The sequence below is a fragment of the Berghia stephanieae genome, chromosome 3 (genome assembly GCF_034508935.2).
Source record: "Berghia stephanieae isolate SIO BIC M18660-M18661 chromosome 3, UCSD_Bste_1.3, whole genome shotgun sequence".
Classification (NCBI taxonomy): Eukaryota; Metazoa; Mollusca; class Gastropoda; order Nudibranchia; family Aeolidiidae; genus Berghia; species Berghia stephanieae.
In genome coordinates, this window is record NC_088362.1 from 92,605,258 (window position 1) to 92,620,557 (window position 15,300).

At 33.9% G+C, this 15,300-nt stretch overlaps 1 protein-coding gene across 2 annotated transcripts in view; it reads left to right on the forward strand.

Moving 5' to 3' along the window:
• The window catches only part of LOC144968844 (ras-related protein Rab-34-like), a 31,655-nt gene extending 16,621 nt beyond the window's left edge, over positions 1-15,034 (forward strand). For both annotated transcript variants that reach the window (XM_078907592.1, XM_078907593.1), the window contains 9 exons: positions 696-896; positions 2,130-2,221; positions 4,269-4,334; positions 4,784-4,885; positions 7,588-7,652; positions 8,944-9,071; positions 9,374-9,464; positions 10,513-10,629; positions 11,725-15,034. In XM_078907592.1, coding sequence (XP_078763718.1) covers positions 831-896; positions 2,130-2,221; positions 4,269-4,334; positions 4,784-4,885; positions 7,588-7,652; positions 8,944-9,071; positions 9,374-9,464; positions 10,513-10,629; positions 11,725-11,789 — 792 coding nt within the window. In that variant the 5' untranslated portion in view covers positions 696-830 and the 3' untranslated portion in view covers positions 11,790-15,034. The remainder of the gene's footprint in view (positions 1-695; positions 897-2,129; positions 2,222-4,268; positions 4,335-4,783; positions 4,886-7,587; positions 7,653-8,943; positions 9,072-9,373; positions 9,465-10,512; positions 10,630-11,724) is intronic.
• The last annotated feature ends 266 nt before the right edge of the window (positions 15,035-15,300 follow it).

Genomic DNA, 15,300 nt, shown 5'->3' on the forward strand with positions numbered 1-15,300 from the left:
AGTGCATCGTTGCCACTAAGATTTTGTTGATAGGCAAATTGATGTGGATCAAGTATGCATTGGCCATATACAATTTGTATCAACTGTCTTTTCAGAACTTTTTAATGTCGTTTCATGATAAGTTATGCTAAAGTGATATGTCTAAAATTGTTTGACTGGGATGGTGCATTCTTTTTTAATACTGGAGCGATAATTGATTTGGAACTTTTCTTAAATTTTGGAAAGTATATAAGATAGGAATAGATAGTTGATGGTTATAGTTTGAAATGAGTTCCCCACTAAGATCATCTGGCACCTTCTATTTTTTTACATAATTTTAAAACACTGACGACTGTCTTTTTCTCAATCTCTGGCGAGGGCTGACATATTGTTTGTCATGGTTTCAATTTTTGGGAGTGTGATGGCCATGGAATCAAATCCCACTTTATTGGAGGTGGGCAACAATAGTCACTTGCTACCTGTAGGATATTATATTATGTCAATTACAAATTTTGTCTCTGCCAGACTTTAATCAGACCTTGTTATTAATTTACTATAAAGTCAACAGGGAAAGTGATTGAAAAAATATTCTGATGTAGTAACTAATCCAACTAGGGTTATAAAACCCTGTATTAATTGAGCTTATAGGCAGCATATTTGAGTTCACATCCTATATATTTTGAAATTCCCATTTTTTACTTCATTTTATCACCCAGATAGTTGAGCTGACCAAAGACGAGTGTTGACAATTTCATTGTTATCAAGAACGAATTCTCCAATAAGACTAGAAAGCATTTGTGTTGTGATTCCCAATTTTCAACCATTCTAGTAGATTTTACTTGGAGTTTGAGATGTCAGGAAGCAGAACAATGATGTCACCTGTTGCTGCGGATAGAGTAATAACTACATTTGCACCGGTAAGAAGGATGATTAAATAAATAATTGTGTGTATGTGTGTGTGTGTGTGTGTGTGTGTTGTGTGTCTGAGGGGATGTAGTGTTCCTGTGAGTTTGATCGTGCATGGGGGTGGGTCTATGCTTGTGATGTTCATGCGTTAGTAAATTGTGCATAACTGATCTATATAATATACAACACTTTGAGACTTCGGTGTAAGGTGCTTTATAAGTAAACTTAATATTATTATTATTATTATTATTATTATTATTATTATTATTATTATTATTATTATTATTATTATTATTATTATTTATTATTATTATTATTATTATTATTAATTATTATTATTATTATTATTATTAATATTATTGTTATAATTCTTCTTCTTCTTCTTCTTCTTCTTCTCTTCTTCTTCTTCTTCTTCTTCTTCTTCTTCTTCTTTTTCTTTCTTCTTCTTCTTCTTCTTCTTCTTCTTCTTCTTCTTCTTCTTCTTCTTCTTCTTCTTATTATTATTATTATCATTATTATTATTATTATTATTATTCTTAATTATTATTATTTTTATTAAACTAGAATGTTTAATAGGGGGAATCAAACTCCAAACCTCTTGATTACCTGTCAGGTTTGTTTGTCATGATGACAGAGTTCACAGAGGAATAGGATACTCTTTTTAGAAATATGAGCTTTAAATCATCCCAACTATGTGGTAACCATTGTGGTGTAATGGCAGCATGTTTGACCGGTATTCAGTAGTTATGAAGTTCGATCCCCAGTTGAGGCACGTTTATTCACTGGGATGATTTTTTTTAACTTTTGCATTTTTCTTTCTGTTTTGTTTGGCTCTGTTTCAAAGACACATTTTCAGATTTTTATCTTCCAAAATTGCCCTAATTGTCATATTGTATTGACCACAGCATTTCGTTTGATTTAGATTTTAATAATTATGTTAGAAACATACATTATTTAAATGGTAAATAATTTAGGATGCCCAAGGTAATTAGGTAATCATAGCAAATAAAGTTCTGATAGGATTAGAATTGTTTTAACAATTCACTGATAAACACGCTGTATATTCCTGTCAGTCTTCATTCAACAACTGATTTATATTCTTGGGTCTAAGGGAATCAGATTTTTTTTTATATGTATGCAAATTGATCCTGATTTTCTTTAAATGCTTAGATTGTATAATAATAAGTTCCGACTTATATGTAGTTATTTGATATTCCCATAATTCTCTCACTGTTTTCTTTCAGGCCTTCCATTCCGAAAGCAGTCCTTATCAGAAGGTTAATTTCCACCCCAAGGTCAAAGCAGCATGTACAGAGAATAGAACAGGACGTGTTGGGTATGCTTAAATGCCTTCTACTTTTCTCTTCCTTAACTTATTAACATTTGTAGGGAATGAAAATTTCTTTTTCCTCAAATAAATTGACTGACTTGGACCTAGTTAGTAGTCTGGAATTCATCTTTTAAATCTCAATATTGCTTGATATCAGCTGGTATGTTATCCCAGGGAAAGAATTTGGGGAAAAATGAGTTAAGATGATTGTCGACATTATATGGAAGAATATTAAAACCCAACTGCCAAATAGGAATTTTTACAGATACTTCATTAGATTAGTCATGTAACTCTTTAATAAGGCCCTATGTGTGAAAAATAGATTTAGATATTGAACCTGAATCGTAGTAGTAGTAGTGTATGGTTACTCCTCCAAATTCATTTCGTCAACCCAGCTTAGAAAGTCTTCCTCCGCCCTAAGGACGGTTTCATAGTCACCTTCAAGTTTAGTAACAGGACAGTGGAGGATGATATGATCGCTGGTCTCTGGGGCTGCCTGACATTTCCGGCAGGTATAACTGCTTCCAAGTGTCCATCTGCACATATTCAATTCAGTTCTGCCATGTCCAGTTAACAGGCACTCTTTTAGTTGGATCTTTTATGATGTTTCCTCTTCTTGATGTTTCCCTGTTCCACATTTCTCTCCAGTTTTCCTCCACACTGAAGTCTGCCATTTTTGTTAGGTGGAAAGGTCTTCTCGATTTGAGTCTTGTTGTTGAAGGTGCCCACTTTATGATTGATTTTATGGGAGTGTTGCCTGTGGCTTCATCAATTCTTGCATGCATCCTTTGATTAGCATCTTGTCGTCTAAGACTTGGTGGTGCAATGCCGCTCAGTGTTGGGAGCCACTGAGTTGGAGTTGACTTGAGACATCCTGTTATAATTCTCATTGATTGTCTTAATTGGATGTCAATGCAGTTTACATGTGGGCTCCTCATCCAAACAGGGGCACAGTATTTTCCCACACTATGGCACAGTGCCAAAGCAAATGTTCTCAGTACCTGTGGTGAGGCTCCCCAGGTGGTACTTGCGAGTTTTCTCACCAGGCTGTTTCTTTATGCAATTTTATTTGCGGTTCCCTCAGAGGGTTTGCGATAATTTAGTTGTCTGTCCAATGTATTGCCGAGGTATTTAGGATTGGGGTCTGGGGGTAGTATTGAGTGATCTTCAGTTCTTTTGTTGCCTCTTGATTATTCAAGTGGAAGTTTGTGGATACTGATTTGGTGGTATTCATTTTTAGGTACCACCTATCAAAATATTGTTTCAAGCGGGTGGTGTCTTTGCTTAGAACTTCTTCAATCTCTTTCCAGTTTTTTGATTGATAGGCTAAGGCCCAGTCATCAGCATATCCAAGTTTGAGTGCTTCGCAGTTTGGCATGTTGGAGATATAAACATCGAAGAAAGTTGGTGCTATAACTGAACCTTGTACCCCATTTTAAATTTTCCGTGTTTTGCTTTTGTTTTCTCCCAATATAATATGAAATTGTCTTGTGCCAGTCATGGTAGACAGCAGTTTAAGTGTCTTTCTACAAGGAATCATTTTTGAGAGCTTTACCATCAGTCCGCCTGTCCAAACAGTGGTGTGAGCTGTGATAAGTCTATTAGGACTGCACCAGTCTTCTTTTTGTTTTCAAAGCCTGCTTCAATGTATGAGGTCAGTGCAAGGACCTGTTCACTTGTGCCTCTTTGTGGTCTAAAGCCCGCTTGTTCTGGTGGTATGCAGGGATTTACATATGGGGTGATTCGCTCTAGTACGATTCTTTCCAGGAGCTTGTATAAGCAACAAAGTAGAGATATTGGTCTGTAGCTGGATGGTTCAGTCATTGGTTTGCCTGGTTTTAATATGGCGATTACTTTGGCATGTTTCCAAATTTGTGGGTATGTGCCCTTTTCCATGATGTCTGTCATAGTATTTGCCAGCCTGAAACGATATTGATTGAAACATCTACAACATTGTAGAATAATATCTGCTTATTCTATTGTGTTCAGCAACATTTCTTTTTTAATTCTGATTATCACCCAACAAATTTTTTGTTTTGTACATCATTCACAGACTCAAGATTACTAAAGCCGTTTTGGTCGGAGACGTTGCCACAGGAAAAACATGTCTAGTCAACAGGTCTGAATGGTCACAGTAAAATTACAATTCCTCCGTCCCCACACACACACACCCCAATCTCAGACCACAAAATTTAAAATGTGCACTTAAAAATTATTAATAATTCAAAAAGAAAATAAAGTAATACAGAAATGGTAAATTGCAATGGATGAAAATGTTTATGATTCAAGCATTAGTAGGTTTGATTATTTAATTATTTAACTTGAATGATTACTGAAGATAGGTCTTTTTCAGACTAGAATTTCACTAAAATTGGAATGTATAAATGCAGATGGAAAATATATCTGTGTACCCAGAATATGATGCTATTCTTTGATTGTGCATTTCATTTTACACAGCGTTATTCATTTATTCAATGTTGAGTACTTTAATATTGAAAATTTTAGAATCTTCATCACAAGTTTTTTTGTTTGTTTTTGTCTTTCAATAACTTTTTTTTCAAATCCTAGATTTTGCCATGATGTTTTTGATAGAGATTACAAAGCAACCATCGGCGTTGATTTTGAGGTCGAAAAATTCAGTGTTCTTTCCATACCCATCACTCTCCAAATGTAAGTTATGTAATGTTTATGATATTAAAGAATGTTCATATTTCCCTCATTTTATGTAGATTTGATATACAGTGCACTCTGGATATGTCGACGTTGCTTAAGTCAATTTTTACTCAAGTCGATTTTTTTTCTTGCTTCCTCCCCTTTCTTCCTATATAACATTAGTAAAAAAAACCAAAAAAAAAACCACTCCACATAAGTCGATATCAATCATGACCATAATAAAATCACAAATAAACAAGTATTTCTATTGGTTAAGAATATCCACTAAGGGTTGACGCACAATGATGTGACGTAGGTGCTTTCCCTGACGTCCGTGCTCAATGTACGTACGCAGAATCGAATAGCTTTGATTTGTCCATCTCACATTTTACATCGTCGCAACTTCAAGTCAAGAATTCAAATCAATTCTACGACTACAATGGCAAACAGACGGTTGACAACCCTTTCACTGATAAGAAAGATCGAGTTGATCGATGCAGTTGAAAAGTCGGGCAAGTGAAATAAAATCATTGCAGAGGAATTTGGCATACCAGCCAATTCAGTCTTGACAATTTACAAGAAGCGTGACCACTACAGGAACCTCTACATCTCTGGTCAATTTGATGCGACCATGCAATGCCAGCAGAAAGCGCAACATGAAGATGTAGAAAAGATGCTTCTAGATTGGTTCGCAGAAAAACGGACAAACTATGTGCCTATCAGTGGGCCAATATTGAAGGCGAAAGCTGATGAATTAGCCAGGGATCTTGGGGTCTACTGGACATGCTCTGAAAGCTGGTTGTCATGGTGCAAGATACAACACAACATTGTCTTTAAAGCGATCTGTGGCAAGAGCAATGCTGTTGATGTTAAAAGCGTTGATGATTGGAGAACAAAAGTGTTGACGGATCTACTAAGGAAATACTACCCTACAGATATCTTTAATTCTGACAATACTGGTCTGTTTTGGAGACTTCTACCAAGCAGAACGATGGAATTCAAGGGGACAACTTGTCACGGTGGGAATTTGTCAAAAGAGACGATCATCGTTTTGCTGTGTGCTGATATGGATGGCAGTGCTTGGAAGGTTTGAGAGGCCTCGATGTTTCAATGGGATAAGGAAGCTGCCTGTCACTTATCAAGCCAACAAGAGTGCCTGGTTGACCTCCTTTCTCTTTGAGGGCTGGATGTGAGACTTTGATAGATCCATGGCTGTGCAATGTCATCGTGTGGCTATTCTGATTGACAATTGTGTTGAACACCTCAAAGTGGAAGGATTGAAAGCAACAGAGCTGGTATTCTTGCCACTTGATGTGACAGCAAAGCTAGATCCATGTGACCAATGAGTCATCCAGAACTTGAAGACGTTCTAATGGGGACTGCTGCTGAAGAAACTGTTGGCCCACATTGACAGCAGACATGCTTTTTACTCCTTCTGTTCATCTCTGCTTGATGCTGTGTCAATTCTTCGAACAGCCTGGGGTAAAGTTGAGCCTGCCACGACCAGCAACTGTTTTAAAAGGGCTGGCTTTGTTCAGCACGAGGTCCTGCTCACCGATGATAGGGAGACTTCAATGGACATAGAACAGCTACTATTTCATCTGTATGCGGAAAACAACATTGGCCAGGCTCAGTATGTGTCTGTTGATGAAGAGGTGATTTCCACAGACCCCAGCAATGTGGTGACGGCAGATGTCACAGATGGACCAAAAGTGGTTGATGATGATGATGACGAGCTTGGATCAGCCTCCTGTCACCTATCCTGTTGTTCAGGACAGCTTTCTCTCTCTCTCTCTCTCTCTCTCTCTCTCTCTCTCTCTCTCTCTCTCTCTCTCTCTCTCTCTCTCTATCTCTCTATCTCTCTCTCTCTCTCTCTCTCTCTCTCGTTGTATGCAATGCAGAGAGGATACAGTGGAGAGATCACAAATGCTATTACCAAGTTGGAAGCCCTCCTCATCATCAAGGCCAGAAGGTGCAGCATAAATTTCTCATTTCTTTGGGAGGGAGTAAAATCATCCTTTTGTAACAGTTCTTTTCAGGGCCATCCATTAACAATGGCCCTTTTGAGGGCCATCCATTTACAACGCCCCTTTTTAGGGCCATACTTATTCTAGATTGGCTTGCTTTATTCACATGTATTTTTGATCATTTGTTTACACTCAGTTAAGTCGATTTTCGGTTAAGTCAATTTTTTTTTTCTGTTTCCCTGGGCATCGTCTTATCTGGAGTCTACTATATTCAAGATATCTCTCATTAAAGAGCAAACAATTGTATCAGTATCACCCTTGTATTTTATATCAATTGTCTTTGTAGGCCTTGATATATATTATATCACACTCAACCCCATACCCTCCACTTTTTCCCCCCATATTTTTCTTTCTTTTTCTTCTCTATATGATGGTAATGATGTTTTGATTTTATTTTCGTGATTGTCTATCGTCCCTTGATGAAGGCCAAAGGTCAATATGCATTTGTTTTGTCTCGTTTATATTCATATGAGACTTAATACATGTTTTATTTTATTCTTAGCAGTATTATTGGCTTTTTTTAAGACTATCAAGATTAGTCGGCTACATCACAAATTAAATAAAACATTTTGAGATTTTGTGTTATTTAAAAAGATTATTGTAGCTCACATTATTTGTATAAAACACAATGAATACCAAATGACATTACTGAACATGTGCATATTTTGATGATTTCTATTTTCACTTATTCAGATGGGATACGGCTGGTCAAGAAAGATTTAAATGTATAGCAGCGTCTTATTACAGGGGTGCTCAGAGTGAGTAACTAAAATGTCATTAGATCTAATAATTTGCAATAGAGAGGTCATGTTTCTTTATGTGTTTGTTTTGTTGTTTTTTTGTTTTTTATTTTGTTATGTGTGTGTGTGTGTGTGTGTGTGTGTGTGTGTGTTTCATGTGTATGGGGCATTTTTATTATTTTTTAAAAAGAAATAAATTTGTAATTCAAAAGTCCAAATACAAAGAAAGCATATGTTTAAGTAAAAAGTTGCTTTAAGCTAGTTCGAGAGAATAATTTACTCTGATTGTTATCTGAAAAAGGCATCTAACAGTTGGATGGTGTCAACCCTCTGTCTAAATCATTAGAAAGACTGTCTGAATTTTTGAAATGTTTAATGTATATAGATTTACTTTGTTCCAGAAGGTTCTACTATGCAGCAGTATATTCGTCTTCTATGTTATATTGCAAGCATGAGAGAATGTGATTAGTGTTTAGTATTAAATATTCAGTATTAAATGTTAGCAAGTGCGGGGTTTCTAGAATGTGTTTATTATTTGTGATCTTCAAACTGCTGTTATTCATCAAAGTATGTTTTTTTTTTTTTTGGACTACCTTGTTGTTATTCAACCTTTTCAACGGTCCTCAAAGTGTATTGGATTGGGAATAAAGGATTAAATATTTAATATTTTCCTCAACTTCTCAAAAGTCGTTATAATTTTATACATTTCCATTATTATCAATAGAGCCTTGATTGTCTCCAAAAACAAAACCAAAACAAAAAAACCCTTCCAGCTTCGTCAACTGAATAATTGATAATTCGAAATTCTATGTTAATGCATGTTTTATATTGGCAATATTGTCTAAAAAAAAACCCAAAAAACCTTTGTTTAATTATTACAATATTTTTTCCGTCACGTTTAGGGGGAAATATAAGAGAATGTTATTGTTTGATTTGATTTTATCAAAATTAACAGCATAGCAATGACACTTCATTAATCAATTATTCTGTTTCAACTGCTGTGCTAAAGAAAAAACCCCTCCAAAAACAAGAAAACAACCCCCCCCCCCCCCAAAAAAAAAAAAAAAAAAAAAAGAAAAGAAAAAACAACAAAAAACCCTAAAAAAACGAAGCAAAAATAAACAAACCCTAAAATACGAGACGTGAAAGAATCAAATATCTATCACCTTCATAACGTACAAGTTTGTACATGATAGATTTCATTTATAGCATGTATTCGACTTTTTGGCAATTGATGTTTCATTAATCAGATTAATTGGAAGTAATAACCATAATTTTAATCAATTTCTTTATTTTATTATGACGTAAGTTGTGATAGTGGCATTTGACCTGACAGAGGAAGAAAGTCTACACCACACAGTTGAATGGATGACGACAGCAACAGAACATTGCAATGAACCCACCAAGATCTTACTAGGAACTAAAAAAGATTTATTGGTATGAATTTCTCTTTTTTAAAGAAAAGAATTCCCATAAGTGTCTCTATAAGCTGTAATTTTTATTTTGAAAAACTTTTTTGGTCAAATTTGTTCTTGAAAATTGGCCATTTTAACTCAACATTTATATGTATTAAAGAAGAGGTTTTGTTTTGTTAATCAAAAACCATTGTGAAATAAATTTTTTCCAGTCTTATTGCAATTTTCTAAAAATCATTATTTTCCGTTGCAAAAATATATATAAAAAGTTTATGAAAGTTTCTTTTTTTTATCATTTTATTATTTATTTTATTTTTTTGACAGTCACCTAAATCTTATGCAGAGGTTGAAGTCGTGGCTTTAAAATATGCTAAACGGCTGGGTGCTGAATACTGGGCAACGTCTTCCAAAACTGGTGAGATATGTGTAGTATGTAAACAATTGGTTCATAGAATCGAATAAGTTGAGGTTCAAAAATAGAGTTACATCCCTTCACCTATTGCAATTTTCAGATGTCTGGTTAATGCATGGATTGATCAAAATTAGTAATCTCAAGCTAATGCCACAGATTATTGGTATCTTTTTTTTTTACAAGATTTACAAATAATGAAATCTAAAGGCTTATTTTTAATTTATACCTTGGTTAACTTTTCTCTCGATATTTGTGTTAAAAATCTTGATGATAGGGAGACTATTCATCAAAATGTGAATATGAGTAATAAAAAGTATAAGGCTTTCCTGTGTTTTGAGGTGCCCTGTTATTTTGTTGTTTTTTTTTTTTTCATGTTTATCCTGGGGAGCCCCATGGCCTTTCTATCCTAACTTCCTCTTTCTGTTTTGTATGTATAACTCCCAAGTCAAGTTTGTATGGCTCTGTTCTTGATGCTTTCGTAGCATGATTATTTATGCGGGTAAAGTTGTTAACCCTCTTCCAACCTATTTATGCTCCTGGGGTTTGGTCCACATTTAGTCTGGCCTTTCCCCCTTGAACTGTCCAGCATAGATGACCCTATCAAAAACCAGAGCTCCCACTGGCATAGATTTTGAGATTATTAATACATGCTACAAGTTTTTATATTCTCTGTTGTCTTCTGGCACTTTTCTACTCACTTCATTTCTTGTTGTTATCAACATAAGTGCCTGCTTCACCCACTTTTCTGAATTAAAATTCACCCCAAATAACGGAGCATACTAAATGTTTCAATCGTTTTAATTTTACGTTTGTGTTGAGAATATTGGCTGTGAAGCTTAAATGCTCGCTAACTAACTTTGTGCGTTTGTGTCTGTTGAACCCCCTCGCCGCTGCAAAGTTTTTATTCTCTGTTGTCTTCTGGCACTTTCCTACTCACTTCATTTCTTGTTAATACATGCTATGCAAGCTGCGCCAGCATGTCAATGTTGAATTTATTACTGTATACTTAAAAGTTTTAGAGATGTAATTATTTTTGTTTTTGTGCTTGCAGGAGAAAATGTTCAAGATTTCTTTTTCCGTGCTGTGTGCCTTTCATTCGATGCTGCCCTCATACGTGAATTAGAATCAGGTCCTCCAGCTACTAAAGCCATCGGCTCTGATTTGATACGTAAGTATAGAAAAAAAATATCTATGTGGGATTTTGACATCTCAGTTAAGTTCTTTATTCCCAATGAATGACTCAATATTGTTAGTGTCTCTTCATGCTTTGGGAGTCCTGATAGCCCAGTTGATAGAGCACTTGCTTCACAACCAAAAGGATCAAAAATAATCCCGGATGAAGTCAAGATTTTTTTTCAGACCCCACTGTCCACCCAGCTGTGATTGGGTAGCTAGCTGTGTGGTAGACTAGAGTCCTATCCAAAGTGTAGCGAGAAATTGTTTTGTCTATTTCACGCACAAAAAAAAAAAACAACAAAAAACTGAGATAAATTCGGCTCCATACTTTACATTAATTCATTCTTTATGAAAGCGTTAAGCACAGAATTATTTAAATTTAAGTACTGTTAATGATATAAGAAGAAAGAGAAATATAAAAATGAAATAATGACAATATCAAGGAAGAAAAAATTATCAGTGCTGGTATTTACTAATCTATAAAGAACCAGAAGCAATTTTGATGATCACAAATGAGAAAAATTATCTTTTAAAAATATAGACAGATATTATATTCGTCATTGCTACATATTGATTAGTTAATTTTTATCTACATAGCAGTTTAAGAACTAAGTTTTTGTTGTTTTCTTACAAATTAGAATTTATAGCATTATATTAAACTTTGCTTCGTAACTTGAGAACTTACCTTGATGTGAAAGTTTTATTGAATTTAATTCTTTTTATGTTTTTTTTTGTAAGAAGTAATTTATTGTTCATAGGGACTATTTGATATTAAACGTTATATCACGACGCAGAATCAATCAACATGGTGTGAATAGGGAACAATTGTATTGGATAGTGTACGGTCTGACTTTATTAGAATAACTATCTTTTCAGAAGCAAACGAAAGTAGGGCTTTGCTTTTACTTTTATACTATTGTCAGGTATTGAGCATTTTTCCTCAGTGAAATAAATTATATTCATCAAAGACTTAAAAGCTTTTAAAAATTTCAGTATCTTGTTATTTATTTTTATAAAATACAGATTCGTTTTGCATTCTCCTTTAATTTTTTTTTTTGTTATGCTTTAAAATTTGTTTTCATTTCAGATATTGGAAATTCGTCAGATTTGTATGAAAAAAAGTCGAAAAAGAATCTGAAGTGCTGTAAATGAGCATTGGGTGATGTATAAATGACTTTTAATGAATCGTGTTTGTGTTGTTTGGTAGTGTAAGCCGGACATAATACTCCTACATAATTCAAGGTGGCAAAAGAATGAAGCAAACTAGAAAAAAAAGCCTAATAAATTATTCATTTAGTGCTGGAGTTCTGTAACTTAGGTTTTTGAAATAATTGCTTGCTACCCTTTGAAAAGGATGTGGTCATACCTAAATACCTAAATAATATCAGATACAAAGCATAATCGAATCAGGTTTGTTTGTATTTGCAATAATTGCTGAATGGATTGAGCTACTAGACCTTCAAAGAGTGTGTGAGGAAATTACCATTATTAGCCGAAACGAATAAAATTCAAAACCCAAAAACAAAGAAAAATAAATTTATTAATAATGGCTGCATTGTTTGAATCAAACCATTGTCTAAGAGGCACAATTGTATGGTCTTTACAATGAATCCTTCCCTTAGCAAATCACTTGACTAGGTCAGTCATTTCACTTGTTTATTTTCGTCTTTAGCAACTTGAACCTATCTGCCTTACTGTGACTGGTACAAATCTGCCAAAATGTTACTTGAAAAAGCGATGCTGGTAATCTGAAAAGAATTTTGCTCTCTTTTTTGTTGATACCTGCAGTTGGAATAGATGGGCACATCTCTAGCTCGATATTGTGATATGTAATGTAGTAAATAATTAGGTTTTGATGATGTTTATAAAATAGATTATCATTGGTCATCAACAAAAGCTTAAAATGCAATCTTGTGATATAGATATACGTATACTGTTACTTCGATATGCACTCATCTCTCTTTGAACAGTTGTATCAAAAAATCACTTGGCTACTCTTTACTACGCAGGCTTTTATAACAACATTGCTAAATATTTTGACCACTTAGACAATACATTCTGGAAGAGAGAGCCTAATACTTTCAACAACATAAAAAATGTTTGCATAAGGATTATAACTAGAATTGAATTGCATGCTTTCATATTTTTTGATTGATATTTCCCTTATGAAAATCCTGATATTTGCCTTGTGTCCTTTTAATTTTTGTTTGTTCCTTGACATTCAAGTCTTTGAAAGCCTTCAAATATGAGACCCCTAAGTTTGACTTCCGTCTCATACACCTTGCAGTTTGTCCATGATAAGGACTTTTGACACATGTTTTTCCTTTTGTCCACCTGGGGATGTAAAATATGGATTTGGCCTTGTGCACAATAACACTGTCTGTGTCCTAAAACATTGTACAAGTTCCTCTTGACTATAAATTGTCACCAAGAGAAAAGTTTATTCTGAAGTGCTTTGAGCATGATAATATATAATTTTTACACATTATAACACTGAGATATATAAACTTATTTACTTTCTACTGTCGTTCACTATGTTGTATGGAGCTTTGTGATGTATATTTTATCCATATTTTGAATGATGTTTTGCTGTTTGTTATGAACTTAAAGGGTTGTGAATTTCACAGTGAAATAGGCTCTGTGCTACAGATTATCGTACATTTATAAATTGTTCAAAATTATATCGTTTTACCAGTCAGACTGGCTAGCATTTGACTGAATTGCTTACCATTAATAGAAGATACCACTCGGTAGTGCTTTTGTCATTAAAAATGCCAGGTTTTTAGAATTTAGTCTTACCATTAAAATGGCTAAAAAATGTTTGTTTTAGGCAACAATATGTTTTGTATCGCCATGAAGTCAGTAAAAAAAAATACAAGTATCATTGCGCTTACATTCTGACATGGAAATACCATGGCAGTGCATTTTAACCAAAAATACAAAGGTATAGATAAAACAATCGGGCAATAATGAACCCAGCAAATATTAAGTTGTTGGTGGCCTAAAATAAACTTATAAACTTTGAACCTGGTGTCTTCCATGAATCAATTTCATATGATTGTAAAATCAACATTGTGTTATAATCTAGTCTCCCGTTATCAAATGACACCCTTCAAACAAGTATGAGTATTTTGGCTGTCAGATGCATTTGTGCACAATTAAGAGAATGTGTTCATTACATATTTTATAAAATAATTAGTCTTATACAAATGTATTGGATGATGTTGAATCTGCCGAGACCAATATTTTATGACGTTCATAGCTGTTTCTTTTCTTTTTTTTTTTTTTTTGTTTAGCTTGTAGAATGTCCAATTATTGCATTATTAAAATATGGAATCCAACCTGTTTCTTCAAACTGGAATTATTTAGAGTGAACAATACACGGAAATTGAGCTCGAAATAGTACCATGATATGGAGTTACTTGGGCCACCAGGGGTTACTCGGGCCACTTTTTAAAAAGAATATTTGTGCACCAAGAACTTTTTTAAATTTCAAAATTTATAGTGAGTGAAAACATTATTAATCAGGGTTGGATTTTGAAGACAAAAAAAAAGGTTTTGGGTGCTCTAATCTTTTTCAAGAAAGTGGTCCAAGTCATCCCATATTATGGCACCAAAAAGAGTTGTTAGAAGTTTGAAAAATGACATTCATTCATTCCAAGAAAATTATGTTTATGAAATTCAGATTTTATAATTCAGAATTTAAATGGAAGAATAGGAATGTCTGTAAAATGTATTTTATCTTGTATCTTTGCATATTTTGTCGTTATCATGTAATGTTATAGCAAATGTAATTGAATGACAAATTGTCATATTTATAGACAATCGTGATATTATTATCATCATTTTGTTTACCCTGACATGACACTAGATTGAGATGATAAAATTGTAACATTCGAAATGTACGTTCCTTTGGTATTCTGATTTGTGAAGAAATACATGGACTACACAAAAGCAAGTTTTACCATAATCCTTTTATTTTTCCGTGTGAAATTTAATTACCTAATTGATCTGTCAGATAAAGGAAAATAGATAAATAGATGTCTTTTTTTTTTGTTATAGAGGCTTCAGTATCTTTGCCAAATGTAGATACCATAATTCAAATCCTTTTTAATGCATTTTGATCAAAGATAGAATAAACGGATGAAAAAATGAAAGGAAGAATCAAAATTTAAATGGTTTTAATCTGTCTGAATCAGTGACAAAATGCAGGAAAACCTTAATTACAAGTAAAATTGTTATCCTTTTTACATTACTTAAAATAATTTTATGTGCCATAAAGCCCTTAAACACACATACACACACACAGATGCACACACACAGACACAGACACACACACACACACACACACACACATGCATCCAAACACAAATAATATTCTTAAAAAAAGAAGAAAAGATTAACAAATCATTTTCAACAAGTTAAAGTCAATGACAATGAGATTTTTAGTCCACTGTACTTGAATACTTTTATTGGCAGGATGAACTCCACAGTTTCAATCATTTTCTGCTTCAGCCAATCAACAATTTGTATATTATATTCCCCCATTACAAGGAAAGTAAAAAGGTGTTATAATGTTGACAAACCACCCAAATCAACGGTCGGTTGTAACAATAATACATTTCCCACTCATATATCAAATTCACTCCTGTGATGATTGAGA